We start from the raw sequence: 12490 nt of genomic DNA, 5'->3' as shown, positions 1-12490 counted from the left end.
TGTCTCAAAAAAAAAAAAAAAAAAAATAATAATATGATAATGATCTCAGCCTGATTCATATTCATCTTTTTAGGAAAGCAGTCATAAAATCTAATTTTTAATATGTACATTTTAAATAGAGAAAAGGGCCCAAGGAATGCAAAAATACCGAGGAGCCATGAAAGTCATAATGCAGTCTTGGGAAGATTCATTGGGAAAAGAGCACAGTGATCAACCTGCTGTGTCTGCTGAAGACTCTTAAAGAGGGGAAGTGGGATCCTTAGATGGTTATCTTTGCTGTGAGCACAGATACATCTGGGGTTCAAATCCCAGAAGCACAACTTAAGTCATTTCACCTCTCTGAGCCTGTTTGTTTTCAAACCTGCAAAATGGAGCTCCCACGACCTGTCAGAGGTAAGGAAGGAACTGAAAATGCAAGCTAACACGTTATCAGGTACTACTGTAATGAGCTTTACGTGTATTAGCCCCTATATCCTGCCAACCCCACAGGGTAGTTAATATTCCATTGTCACAATGTGTGCTCTAGAGAACCGAAACCTTGATTGGAATTTCGTCCAAAAAATAAAAAGCCACAAACAAGGACCCCCACCCCCCCACCCCCCGCCTTCCCTATATTAAATGTGGAGTGTCTGGCCCAGAAACTCCCGCGCCCGTCAGCGTCTCGCCTCCACCCCCTGCCGGCGACAGGTGGCGCCGTCCAGCCACATCTTGCGGGAATGTCCACACTAGATCCGCATAAAGAGCGCGGACACCCTCTGGGCTGGGAAAGTGAAGGCCTCAGAGCCGGAGAGGGCCGGAGACCTCTCCCCAGGCTAGCAGAAGGCTACAGTGAGAGACGTAGGGGGCAGAATTCGCGCTGAGGGCGGGGCCCATGGAGGGGCGGGACCTCCAGTAGGGGAGGGGCACGCCTGCGGGGCCCAGACGTGGCGCAGCTACCGGGAGGATCCCCTCCGGTTTGCGCATCTTCTTCGGCCGGCCCCGATGAGCCTCCTGCTGTCGTCGCCGCTGCAGTTGCTGCTGCTTCTTGCGGCGCTTGTGGCTTCAGCTACAGCCACAACTACTTACCGGCCAGACTGGAACCGTCTGCAGGGCTTGGCCCGGGCTCGGGTAGAGGTGAGTGCGCCGGCCTTCAGCGCAAGAACCACTGCCCCTCCGAAACTGTGGCCACATAGCCAGGGGGGACCACCTCCTTCTCGGGCCCAGGAATATCCCTACCCCGAATAGCTCCCCTTTCCTTCTGGCACCAGAACCACCATCTTTCCCACTTAACAGCCTTAGGTTGCCCCAGCACCCACCGTGGAACCTGGAGACACCCGACCTTGCGGCCTGAAACTCTGAACCCTTTCCCACCTCCGGGAGGACCAGCAGGTCCCCAGATACGTTGGCCTCCTATCTCTTGCCTTGGCCTATGACTCTCCCAAGCCTGCGCCTTGGAGCCCAACTTCCCATCCCCCCATCACTCCGTGTTTTCCTGGAATTCCTCCCCCACTCCAGTTCTAGGGCTTGGGGCTCCAAGGAGTCTCTCTTCCTTCTTCTGGGGGGAGAGAACACTTTCTGGGTGTCCCCCCTCATGCAGGAGCTAGAGAAGGGGGCCAAGTTGGAAAGGGAACCAAGTTGGTAACGTGGTTGTTAAACGCTCACTCGGCAGAAGCTTCCCATCTTCCCCCACTGCCAGGAAATTCCCCTCTGGAGTCCTTGGCTTGCTATGTGACTTTGTTAATCCACAGCCCCTCTCTGAGTCTTAGAATCTGTCTGATGGAAGGGAATGGGATGAAGGAGAGACCTAGAATGGGTGATCCTGGGGTCTGGACTCCTGCTGGGAGGTGGCCTCCTTTCAGGAAACTCAGCAAGGTGTCCTCCCATCCTGCCATTTCAGGGAAGCAAGCAGATGGTTTGTGGGGCTGAGCTGCAGGTGGCAGGCAGGGCCAGCTCTACCTGCAATGGGATAGGGACCAGATGGTAGGTGTCTCTAATGGAGGCCCCAGGGAAGTTGTGAGTTGTTTCCTTCTGGTCTGCTGCCACTTTGAGATTTCAGGGGTCAAAGACCAGCCCCAGGTCTCTACTGCCTAAGAGGAGCAAGGTCATCACTTCTCCTGGGCATTAGGAGTGAGTCAACAGTCACTAGGATGTTCAGGCAAGAGCCCCAAGGTTGCGGGAAAGCAACCTGTAAGTCTCTGGCCTTACTCTTTTCCCCTGATGTCTCTAGGTCTGAATTTCCCCACCTATACAGAGTCTCCCCTTCTGCCCATAAGGGACTTCAGTCTCCTACACACCTTGGGAATTGCTGTTCAGGGATAACTCACAACCTAACCCAACTCAGGATTGAGGATGAAATGGCTTCGGGGGTGTGGCTGGGGTACGTGTGAAGGACCCCTGACCTGTCCCATTTTGTTTCACTCCAGACATGTGGGGGATGACAGCTGAACCGCCTAAAGGAGGTGAGTTTGAAGAATGCTTCCCCAGATATGTCCCTCCAGAGCCTCTTGGGCAGTGGCAACATAGTCCTGGGGCAGGGGAAGGATCCTTGGGCTGGTAGTCAGGAGGCTGCACCTGACTTGCTGTATGACTTCAACTGGGCTTCAATGTAGTGGTCCCACCTGTATCTGGGGGTGGAAGGGAGTTGGGATCATTTTCTCTAAAGCTTTGGTTCCTTCTCAGGTGAAGGCTTTCGTCACTCAGGACATTCCATTCTAGTATCCTTCTCCTGTTCTGAGGAAGAGGAAATGGGGAGGGGACATTCCACTGAACTTCACAGATAGGGATGGCAAATGGTTTTTGACTCATGAGTGGAATTGATTGGAAGTGACATCCCAGAGGATTCTGAGGTGGTCTCCATATTGGATGGGGAAGAGGGATTGACTAGGGATGACTGCTACAGAGAAGAGAGCCTTTTACTTCTCTGAACCCTAATTTTCTCACGTATAAATGAAAATTCGGGCTCCTCATGGGTACAGAGCAAGCGCCCAGCAAACGAGGCAGTACTATTCACATCAGCACAGCACTACCCACCTTAACACAATCTCCAGCCACAACCTAGTGATGAAACACCTCCCTGGAGCCGACCCAGAGCTTGTGCTGCTGGGCCGCCGCTATGAAGAACTGGAGGTGAGGCCAAGGGTGACGGGTGGGGAGCGGGGCTAGAGGCAGGGATGGCACGCTGACCCCGCCCCTCTCCACTTCAGCGTATCCCTCTCAGCGAAATGACCCGTGAGGAGATCAACGCACTGGTGCGGGAGCTTGGCTTCTACCGCAAGACGGCGCCCGACGCGCAAGTGCCCCCCGAATACCTGTGGGCACCAGCTAGGTTCCCCGAGGGAACTTCGGATCACACCGACCTGTAGTCCGGAGACGCGCGAACTAGAACCACCCTGCCTGAGTCCCGGAGACAGAATGAAGCGCTCAGCATCCCGGGAATATCTCCCTTGCTGAGCGCCGACTCCCCGTCCCCGAGCCTGCAGGAATGGAGTTGGGAAGGTTTTTCCCAACCTGCTTTCTTCCATCCCCAGCTCCAGTAAATCCTTTCTGCCTAACTGAGGCTCGACTCCTTCCTTACTGCAGAGGAGTGGAGTGAGATATCGGAATAGGAGTCTCCTAAATCCCCCCAGGAGACTTTGCATTCCTAACTGGCTATTGGGAGTTGGAGACAAATGCGCTGCCTTTTAGTCAAATCCCCCCAACCCTCGAGTCGCAGAAAGGAGTCAGGGTCATTGAAAACCAATAATTTATCAAAACGCTGCGTGTGCCGGGGAGGGTGTCGCGACAGACAGGGCAGCAGTGGGCAGGCGCACGAGAGGATTGTGCCCAGAGGGTCGGGGTGGCAGCTTGCAGCCGGCAGGCCGTGCGGGCGGAGGCTACACATTCTTGCCGCGCAGGCGCAGCTCGTGGCGCCGAAGGTGGTTGTAGAGCGACTGCACGTAGGTGAAGACGCACTTGGGGTCGGGCTTCTTGCCCATGATCATCATGTCCTCTACCTCCACCAGGGGCACGCAGTCCACTAGCATCCTGCAGGGAGGGGGCATCGGGGTGGTTGTCAGCGGTGGCCCATTCTCACAGCACCCTTCTACCTTAAGGTCTTTGCATTGCTGTAGCCTGTTGGTCTTTCAAAAACTTCAGACTCTTGATTGGGGAAAAGACTTCTAGGAAGGCAGGGAAACCCTGGCTGCATCCACCCAAGCCCAGAGGCACCCCTGTAGGGGAGCGGAGCTAGGCAGGTGGAGGCAGAGATGGGGGGTGGGGGGGGAGAAGAGAGCCCATCCCAGTCAGGCAGGTGCTGGGTCTCAAGTTTCTCCCCGTCCTGGGCTGGCTCCAGATGCTGCCCATGGCCTCTCTTGAAGGCCACCTTCTGCTCACTCTCACTGGCCCACACTCTAGTTGGTACAGGCCTTCCTGCTGGGCTGTTGCACCCAGAGGGGCTTCACCATTGATAAATATTTCTCCATGGCCAGGACTCCACAACCCTCTGGTCCCGTGATGATTATCTGCTCACTGCTGGACCTGGTACTTCTGCCAAAAGGCCCAAGGACCTGTCCATGGGGGTGGGGGTTTGATGAGGAAAACAGCTCTGCTGCTGGACGTTAATGCTAGGAAGTGTGTGGGGTAGGGGTGGGGTGGGTTGATTAACCCTTGTCACCTGCCTTGAGTACAGCAGGTAAGGCAGATGAGGATCCTAGCCAATACCAACTAGACCATGCTCAGGGATGGGAACAACTTTCTGACCATCCTTCAGAGTGCTACCTCCATGTTACAAATAGGGAAACTGAGCCCCAGAGCAGAGAAGCTGTTTCAAGCCCCACAGCTTAATTAAGTGCAGGGCTAGTCCTCAGCGCTGGGTGTTGGCACCTGCCTAGAGCCCTTCCCTCACTCTAGAGTGAGTGGGTTGCTGCCACTAAGCAACTGACAGCCCCAGAACGCTACAGCTGGCATCTGCTCTCTGGTTCCTTTCCCCTTTTCTCCCCAAGTAAGACCTCTTTTGCCTTGCTCCCTGTTTGCTCTCTCCCATCTGCCATGCCCAGCACATACCAAACATTCAATGTTGAATGAGTTTCCTTTGGCAGGGGAGGCATAAAGGCAAGAATTGTTCTTATTCCCAAGACACCTGAGAGTCCAAGACCACTTCCTATCTTGGGCCTTCATGGTTAAACCTAGGGCTGTGTCAGGGCTGGTCCTACTCCCTGCTCACCTTAACTTCTTCAAGGAAGGAGATTAGGAAGCAGAAAACCAGTTTCAGTGTGGTTCTACCACTGACCAGCTGTAGATGCTAGATAAAGCCTTGTTCTGTGACTAAGTTTTCCCGTCTTTATAATGGGACAGTCATTCCCTACCTCATTTGAGACGTTGGAAGCACAGAGGTTCCTGGCTTTGCTGCTGCTGTGTGCCCTGGGGGTCACCCCTACCCCATACCAGGTTTGACCTCCCCACTGTACCATGGTCCAAAGGCAAGCCTCTCTGAAGCTTCTTCCAGCTGTGGCTATCTTCCCAGGGATTCCGGCCTCCCTCCCCAACCTGGAGCTCCTTCCCACCCCTGGTGCCTTCCCTGGAGACCTTATAAAGCCATGTTTACACTGGGGCTCACGGCTCAGGGCTTAGGGCTCAGGCTGTCTCAGTGACAGGCCAAACACCAGGCAACTTGAGCAACAACACAGCTGAGTCACACTTTCCAACTAAATTAGAGCTGAGCTGGGCTGAGCTGAGCCCCTCTCCCTCCCTGGCCAGCAGCTCCTAAGTCCATATATGACCTGGAGACAGCACCAAGCCCATCTTTCCCTCACCTGCACTGCTCCTCTGAATGTATGTGTGCACACAAAGGCTGCCCCCTACAATGGCTCCAGGCCTGAGGGGCATCTGAGTGTACCCCCAGTTAGTTCTGTCCCTGACTCAGCACTCCTTTGCTCCCTCTGAACCTCTATTTTTAATCCTCTTTACAAAATGGGTGGGAAAACAGTGATAGGGCAAGGAAAAGAGACACTAAGCAGGGAGCCTGGAGTTCAAGTTTCAGGCCCCAGCTCTGACCTACTCCCACTCAACCCTGGGAAACCCTAAGCCTACCTCTCTGTGTTCCTTGTTAGTTCAGGATGTGAATTTTTTACTGTGGCTCTGAGATGAGGTGGCCAAAGAGGAAATGCCAGAACCCCCCCAACCAGAAACTTCTTCCTCTTGAACTGGCCTTTCTCCTGATCTCTCTACCTTAGAGGATGGCACCACTAACTCTCCAGTTCCCAAACTGGAAACCTATCAGAAAGCCTGTCCCTCACTCTACTTCTTAAGCTTGTTACAGCTATCTGCTCCATCCCATCTCTCATCCAGGCCTCATTCAAGGATTGTTCTAGAAAGCTAACCTGACCACATCCATCCCTCCCTGCTTGGAAATATTTATGACTCTTGCTTTTTCAGAAGGAGGTTTAAACTGCTGGTGGCCCCCTTCTCCTCCCTCACACCCAGACTCAAGTTCCTTTCCTTCGTGGGTATGACATATTCTCCACCTATCTCATCCCTGGCCCTATATATACACTGGTCTCTCTGCCTGGAACTCCTTCTCTCTCCTTTAGCCTTAACTTGTTCAGATCCCAGTTTAGTTTGCATTTATTTCAGATAGTCCCAGACCTGCAGCCTGGGTCCGGTGCTTCCCCTGGACTTCCCCCATCACAGTCCTGCTCACCTGAGTCATTGCTGCCCATTTAGAATAGTTTCACCTGCTTAATCCCTGAACAACCAGAAGACAGGGCCATGTCTTGTTTCTCTGGCTTTTCTAAGGGTTCCCTGATTCCTCCACCCATCTCCTAGGCCCCTATCTCTGTGCCCTGCTGAGCAGATTCTGGTGAAATGGGGCAGGTGGGAGAGGCGGCATTTCTCACCGTGGGGCCCCAAGCAGGGGTTAGGATTTTTTGGTTTTTACCAGCCCCTTCTGGACCAGACAGCGGTAGAACTCCTGGATGTACGTGTACACGCACTTCCAGTCAGGCTCTCGAAGCCGCACCATGTCCTCTGTATCCAGGAGTTGCGGGCAGTCCGCATGGGTCCTGGGGAGGGTAGGGGGCCGGGAAGGGGCAAGGGGGCAGGGGTGCAGGGAGCAGGACCCAGGTGGGTAAGAAAGGGGAGAGGCAGAGAAGAGAGGGGAGGAGAACAGAGAGACACACACATACACACACAGAGACATGAGTTCAGTTACATTCCCAGTGCAGCAATCTGCCAGCCCCCCCGCATGCCCCCTCCCCAATGTGGATGTGCTGCTCACTACCCATCGCTAATGGTGTGCAATGCAGACAGGGGTGGGGGCCAAACCAGTCACAGGTGCAGAGAACTCTTGGGGCAAGCGGGAATGCGGGGTGGGGGGCAATGGAGTTGGCCCCAAGGCTGAAGAGGAGGGCTGTGCCCCAGGGAAGGGGGGTGAGGGAGGCGTGAAAGGAGGTGGGGGGAGGAGGAGAAAAGAATTTGGGGGGAACCAGAAAGAGAAAAGGAGAGAAGGAAAGACAGATGGAGGAGGGTGCTGAGGGTGAGGTGAGCGGACGGGGCAATGATTCCAAAGTGGAGGGCTTGCGGATGTCCTATATAAGCCTTGGTAGCACCTATATAGGCTGGGCTGGCACGGTGCCCGGGCCAGAGCCTCCTTTTGGAATCTCCAGCCGGGATCCCGTGGGAGCAGAAAGCTCTGGTGATAGTGGAAGGAGAGAACAGAGAAAGGGGAAGAGAGAAGGAGAAAGGGGCAAAGGGAAGATGGAGGGGACATGGACAGGGCCACCTGGTGGGCAGGCCTGCGGCTCCTTCGTTCCGGCGGGCACCTGGCACGCTCAGCATCAGGTGGGCAGGGGTGGAGAAGGACGGGGACTCTCTGGGGAAGGGGGTCTCAGCTGCTGACTGACAATGTGGCTGGCTGGCTGGCTCCAGTGGGTCTCAGGACAATTGGGCCTGGCCCTAATGCCCAGCGACACCCATAGTACTGGGGCCCACACTTACTCAGCCGATGAGAAGGCCACTTCGAAGTTCTGGCGCCGGTTTTGAGGGCTAAGCTGCCCATAGTCAAAGGCCTCAGGGAAGAAGTTGTGCACTAGGGCACAGAAAGCCATCCCATCACTCCAACTTGAAGAGAAGTTCTGAATGTCCACGTGCTATGGATGGTAGGAGGACTGGTCAGGACCCTGGGGGCAGCTCCCCTATGCCCTCAACTCCCCGGTGTTTTGGCATTCCAGACCTATGGCAACTGGGCAGAGAGAAGCCCTGTAGCTTGCTCACGGCTGCACAATGATTGAGCAGTCAGGATGTGAGCATTCTCCAACTTGGTCTGTCAACTACTACATCTAAGATTTAGGGGTAGAGTCACTGAGAAGCCCACCCAGCACCACCCAGCTATGGTGATGGTTATGCCCCATCATACCTTGTATCATTTATAGATATTTGTGTGTGTGTGTATGCTTTTTTTTTTTGAGAAAGAGACTTGCTCTGTTGCCTGGGCTAGAGTACAATGGCATCATCATAGCTCACTGCAACCTCAAACTTCTGGGCTTAAGGGATCCTCCTGCCTCATCTTCCTAAGTAGCTGCAATTATAGGCACCAGCCCCAATGCCCAGCTAATTTTTCTATTTTTAGAAGAGATGGGGTCTCACTCTTCCTTAGGCTGCTCTCTAACTCCTGACCTGAAGTTATCCACCTGCCTCAGCCTTCCACAGTGCAAGGATTACAGATGTGAGCCTCTGCAGCTGGGCCTCTTTAAAGAAACTTGCTGAGCGTCCCCCACAAAACAGTGAGGAGAGGACTCCAAGAGTGGAGTCTGGCCTTGAACTGTGTCTACCACCCTCAATGGGCCCTGTTAATCGTTTAATTACTTATCTGGAATCCAGGGCATGTCATGTGTCCTCTATGAGTCTAGTTCCTCATCCCAGAATAAGGCTTTCCATGTTCCCTGTGAGGTCACATGTGTCTGTGAAGTGTGCAGGCGAATGGAAAGGAGTTCTGCCAAGCAGGAGGTGCTATGCTGGGATCTAAGGTTGTCTCTGGGCCACTTGGCATCCTAGGCTCACCTGGTAGCCACGTGTCTTGGCTCGGCACCAGTCCAGCAACATCTGCTTAATGCTATTGGCATTGGGGACCCCAAAACTGGTGGACCGCTGCACTGTTGCTCGGGGTCCGCCCGGGCTGCTGTGGAGGTGTCAGGATCAGGTTACAAAACCACAGGTGCTGCAGCATCAGGTCGGCCCAGCCCACCGACCCCGGACCCCGCCTTCTGTAACTTTTAGATCCTTCCCACCACAGATCAAGAGGCCCTCCGGCCACGCCCACTACCACAGGCCCCGCCCCTCACCCCGCAGCGCCTTCCTTCTCTAGTTTCTCAATCATGGCCTTGCGCGCCTGGGAAGCCGAAGTCTTGGGCAGGCTCTGTGCCTTCATCAGCTCTTTCTTCTTCTCTGCCTGGCGCTTCTCTAGCGCCGCTAGGCTGCCGGGTCGTGGGCTTGCCTGGTCCTCGCGGTCGAAGATGCTAGGTGTTGGGGAGGTGCCTTTTAGGCGGGGGAAGGAGAGATACTCCCCAGCCTTGGCTACCACTTGCCAAGAGAGACGTCTTGTAGTGTTCCAGTATCTCCACTACCTCTAATGCCTGCCAGCAAAGAAGTCTTCTCCATCATACCCATTTTACAGAGGAGTACACTGAGGCTCAAACACGAAGGTTTTCATCAAGCTTGGCCTCCCATCCACCAGGGAGTTTTCTGAGAAGACTCATTGTACCATCAAGTTACAGGTGAGTTCAGCCACTGGGCACTATCAACTAATAAAAATGATGACCAGCATAATTATATTAATGGTATTAAGAATAATAGTTCACATCTGCTGAGCCTTTCCTCCATGGCATTTTAAACTTAGCAAGAGGAGGGAGGGACCCTTACCATTTCCACTAAAGATGTGGAAACTGAGGTTCCATAGAAGTAACTTCCCTAAAATTTCAAAGGATAGATAGAGGATGAACTTGAATAAGGTCTCTCTGACTTAAAATCCCTGGACCTCTCCGGCTCCCAGCCTGGATTCCAGCCTGGATTCAGACCCTGTTCTTGCTTAGTGTCAGCCCCAGCATCCTCTGGAACATGGGATGTACCTCTCTCTCATGGGGTTAAGGAGTAAAGGTGGTCTGGGACCTGGTTTGTAGACATTGGGAAATGGCAGTGCCTCCAAGCAGTTCACTGGGGTAGGGCTCAGTGCTATTGCTGCCACTCAGAGCTGTGAGACCCTAAGCAAGTTTCTGGCCTCCCTAAGCATCCACCTCTCCAAGGTGTGGCTGAGGACTAAGTGAGATCACAAAGCGAGTAGGAGTGGTCACTCACTTTGCCCCTCCCTGACTATACACCTGTCACTTCTCAGCACCTCAGTCTACTCCTCTGCAGAATGGGTTCGCAAGGAGGTTTTCTGTAGTCTGGGCATGGGTGCACATGCTCACCTGCCCATCTTCTTGGATGAGGATGAGGAGGATGAGGAAAAGGTCTTGGTTTGCATTGTGCTGCTGCCACTACCATCTGTGAAAAAGGAGGAGAGGCATGTAAGCGGGTAGGAGGCTGTGTAGAAAGATGGTGATAGCCACAGGCAGAGAAGAGAGAATGATGGCGCAGTCGAAGACATGGAGAGAAAGCTTGAGGAAGAGCCCAAGGATGCAGGCAGGCAGGCACAGGTTGACACCAGGTGGCCTTACTCTCTGAGCGCCTCACGAAACTTGACTCCACTGTGGTGGTGCGGGCCGTCCTTATGCCATCATCTGGAGGGGCAGGGGGTGAGAAGAAGGATGTGAGAGGCATTCAGGGTTATGAGGAGGATGTGGTTGCTACCCTGAGCCCTAAGCTCTGCTTGGCTCCTTACTAGAATGGACAAGCCGCTCAGTCTTGGTAACAGTGCTGACAGCTGAGCCATTGGCTGCCCGCTGGCTGTGCCGCGTTGTGGTCTCAGTGGCTGTGTTGCCGCGGTTCTCCCCTGGTCGAGCCCGTGCCTCCTGCAGCCGCCGTTCTCGCTCCTTGTCCCTCTGGTCTGGGTGGGGGATGCCCCATGCATGCACAGAAAGGCCACCCAATACCCACACAGAACAGGCACAGGGGGAACACAAGATGGGACAGAGGGCAGCTTGTTAGAAACACTAATGACACAGGTAACAAGGGCCCCTCTAGGAGCAGCTGGGGGTGTGAGGAGACAGCTATAAGTTGGCAGGGAGTGGGGTGTGGGAGGGGGTGATGGACTCCTTTAGGCACTAGGGAATATGGGCTAGTTGAACTCAGAGGAGTATTGGACCCAAGAAGGGAGTTTCAATGGGAATGAGTAGCTTAGTCAGGAGGGAGTAGCTGAGCTAATCATCAATTGGGTCTTTGAGGGGGAGAAGAGCGGCTAGAGGAACAAATATCTAGATTCAGGGAGGGAGTAATTGGAGGAATCTGATAAGCAATTTGGTCCAGGGAAAGAGTAGTTGGGAGAGAAGCTGGTGAAGTGGGTTAACTGGGTCTAAAGAAGAAGGTGGGTGGGGATGGAGGCTGGAGGGTGGGTGGGGATGGAGTGGGCCCTGGAGGAAGCAGCTAGATTCAGAGGAGTAATTGAGAATATTTGGAGAAGCAGATGAATCTAGAATCTGAGAGAAAGAATAGCTGTGTCCAGGGAGGAGGTATCTGGGGGCAGAAGTAGGTACATCCAGGAAAGGAGAAGCTGGGTAGGGGCAGAAACTAAGTTGTTCAGGAGAAGAGAAGTAGCTAAGGAAGGGAGCAGCTGGCTCCAAGGGGAAGGGGGAAAAGGAATAGCTGGATCTAGAAAGAAGCTGAGTAGCGCAGTTTTTGAGCTGGAGTATCCATACAGGCACCCCAGGGAGTGAGGGGAGCAGTTGGGGAATGGGGCAGCTGAATCTAGGGTAGGGCACTGGCTCTCTACCTCTCTTCCTTTGTCGGAGCTCACGCAGCGCAGCCCGGATAAGCTTCCGCTCTTCAAAGTCTGTGGTCTGATCCAGCTGCAGTATAGATCCCCTGTCATTGACCACCTAGTGCCTGCTGGTCCCTGCTTCCTGCCATCCCTCAGCCCACCAGATCTGGCTATACCATCTTGTCTAGGACCCCTTCATCCTCGATAGCCATCAGCTCCTGGGTGCTCAGTGGGCTCCGCCCACCTGGTGCTTTGTCCACCCGGGTCTGCTCAGTACCATTGGCTGTTTCCACTGCTGCAGAGGGAGGCTCTGCTGGCTCTGGTTCCATCTGCAGGGTGGGGAAAGGGCATGGACTTTGAGCAAGGGTGTAGGTGAAACCCACCAGGTTCCCAATGGACAGGGACACCAGATCCTGGGGCTGCTGGTACAGCCTGGAAAATAACCACTACTCTGCCAGCCTGCCTGCCCAAGGATGGCCATGTTGGTGCCAGCCTCAGGGAAGAGACATTGCCAGGCTTGTTGCAGGGCTTCCCTCATACCTAGCATCATAATACAACCAATAGTGGTGTTAATAATGACTTTCTTTTTTTTTTTTTTTTTTGAGACAGAGCCTCAAGCTGTCCCCC

At 53.9% G+C, this 12490-nt stretch overlaps 2 protein-coding genes across 3 annotated transcripts in view; one reads left to right on the top strand and one right to left on the bottom strand.

Moving 5' to 3' along the window:
* The first annotated feature begins 905 nt into the window (after positions 1–905).
* Positions 906–3534, top strand: SELENOM (selenoprotein M). The gene is made up of 5 exons (XM_012813730.2): positions 906–1113; positions 2403–2438; positions 2659–2693; positions 3027–3105; positions 3183–3534. The coding sequence occupies exons 1-5, from the start codon at positions 982–984 to the stop codon at positions 3339–3341; spliced, it is 441 nt and encodes a 146-aa protein (XP_012669184.1). The 5' UTR covers positions 906–981; the 3' UTR covers positions 3342–3534.
* Positions 3535–3704: 170 nt separating this feature from the next.
* SMTN (smoothelin) overlaps positions 3705–12490 on the bottom strand; it is a 24098-nt gene continuing 15312 nt past the window's right edge. Inside the window, exons 12-21 of one of the 2 annotated variants that reach the window (XM_023508941.1) lie at positions 12040–12192; positions 11876–11951; positions 10829–10993; positions 10665–10727; positions 10416–10491; positions 9294–9467; positions 9013–9130; positions 7951–8102; positions 6852–7016; positions 3705–4002 (exon numbers count right to left, since the gene is read on the bottom strand). In XM_023508941.1, coding sequence (XP_023364709.1) covers positions 6872–7016; positions 7951–8102; positions 9013–9130; positions 9294–9467; positions 10416–10491; positions 10665–10727; positions 10829–10993; positions 11876–11951; positions 12040–12192 — 1122 coding nt within the window. In that variant the 3' untranslated portion in view covers positions 3705–4002; positions 6852–6871. The remainder of the gene's footprint in view (positions 4003–6851; positions 7017–7950; positions 8103–9012; positions 9131–9293; positions 9468–10415; positions 10492–10664; positions 10728–10828; positions 10994–11875; positions 11952–12039; positions 12193–12490) is intronic. The other variant, XM_023508940.1, reaches the window with a different exon arrangement.

This window comes from Otolemur garnettii, unplaced genomic scaffold (assembly GCF_000181295.1).
Source record: "Otolemur garnettii isolate 467f Iridium unplaced genomic scaffold, OtoGar3 scaffold00294, whole genome shotgun sequence".
NCBI lineage: Eukaryota > Metazoa > Chordata > Mammalia > Primates > Galagidae > Otolemur > Otolemur garnettii.
Note: the sequence above shows the minus strand (reverse complement) of the source record. Positions and strands in the feature narration are given on the sequence as shown.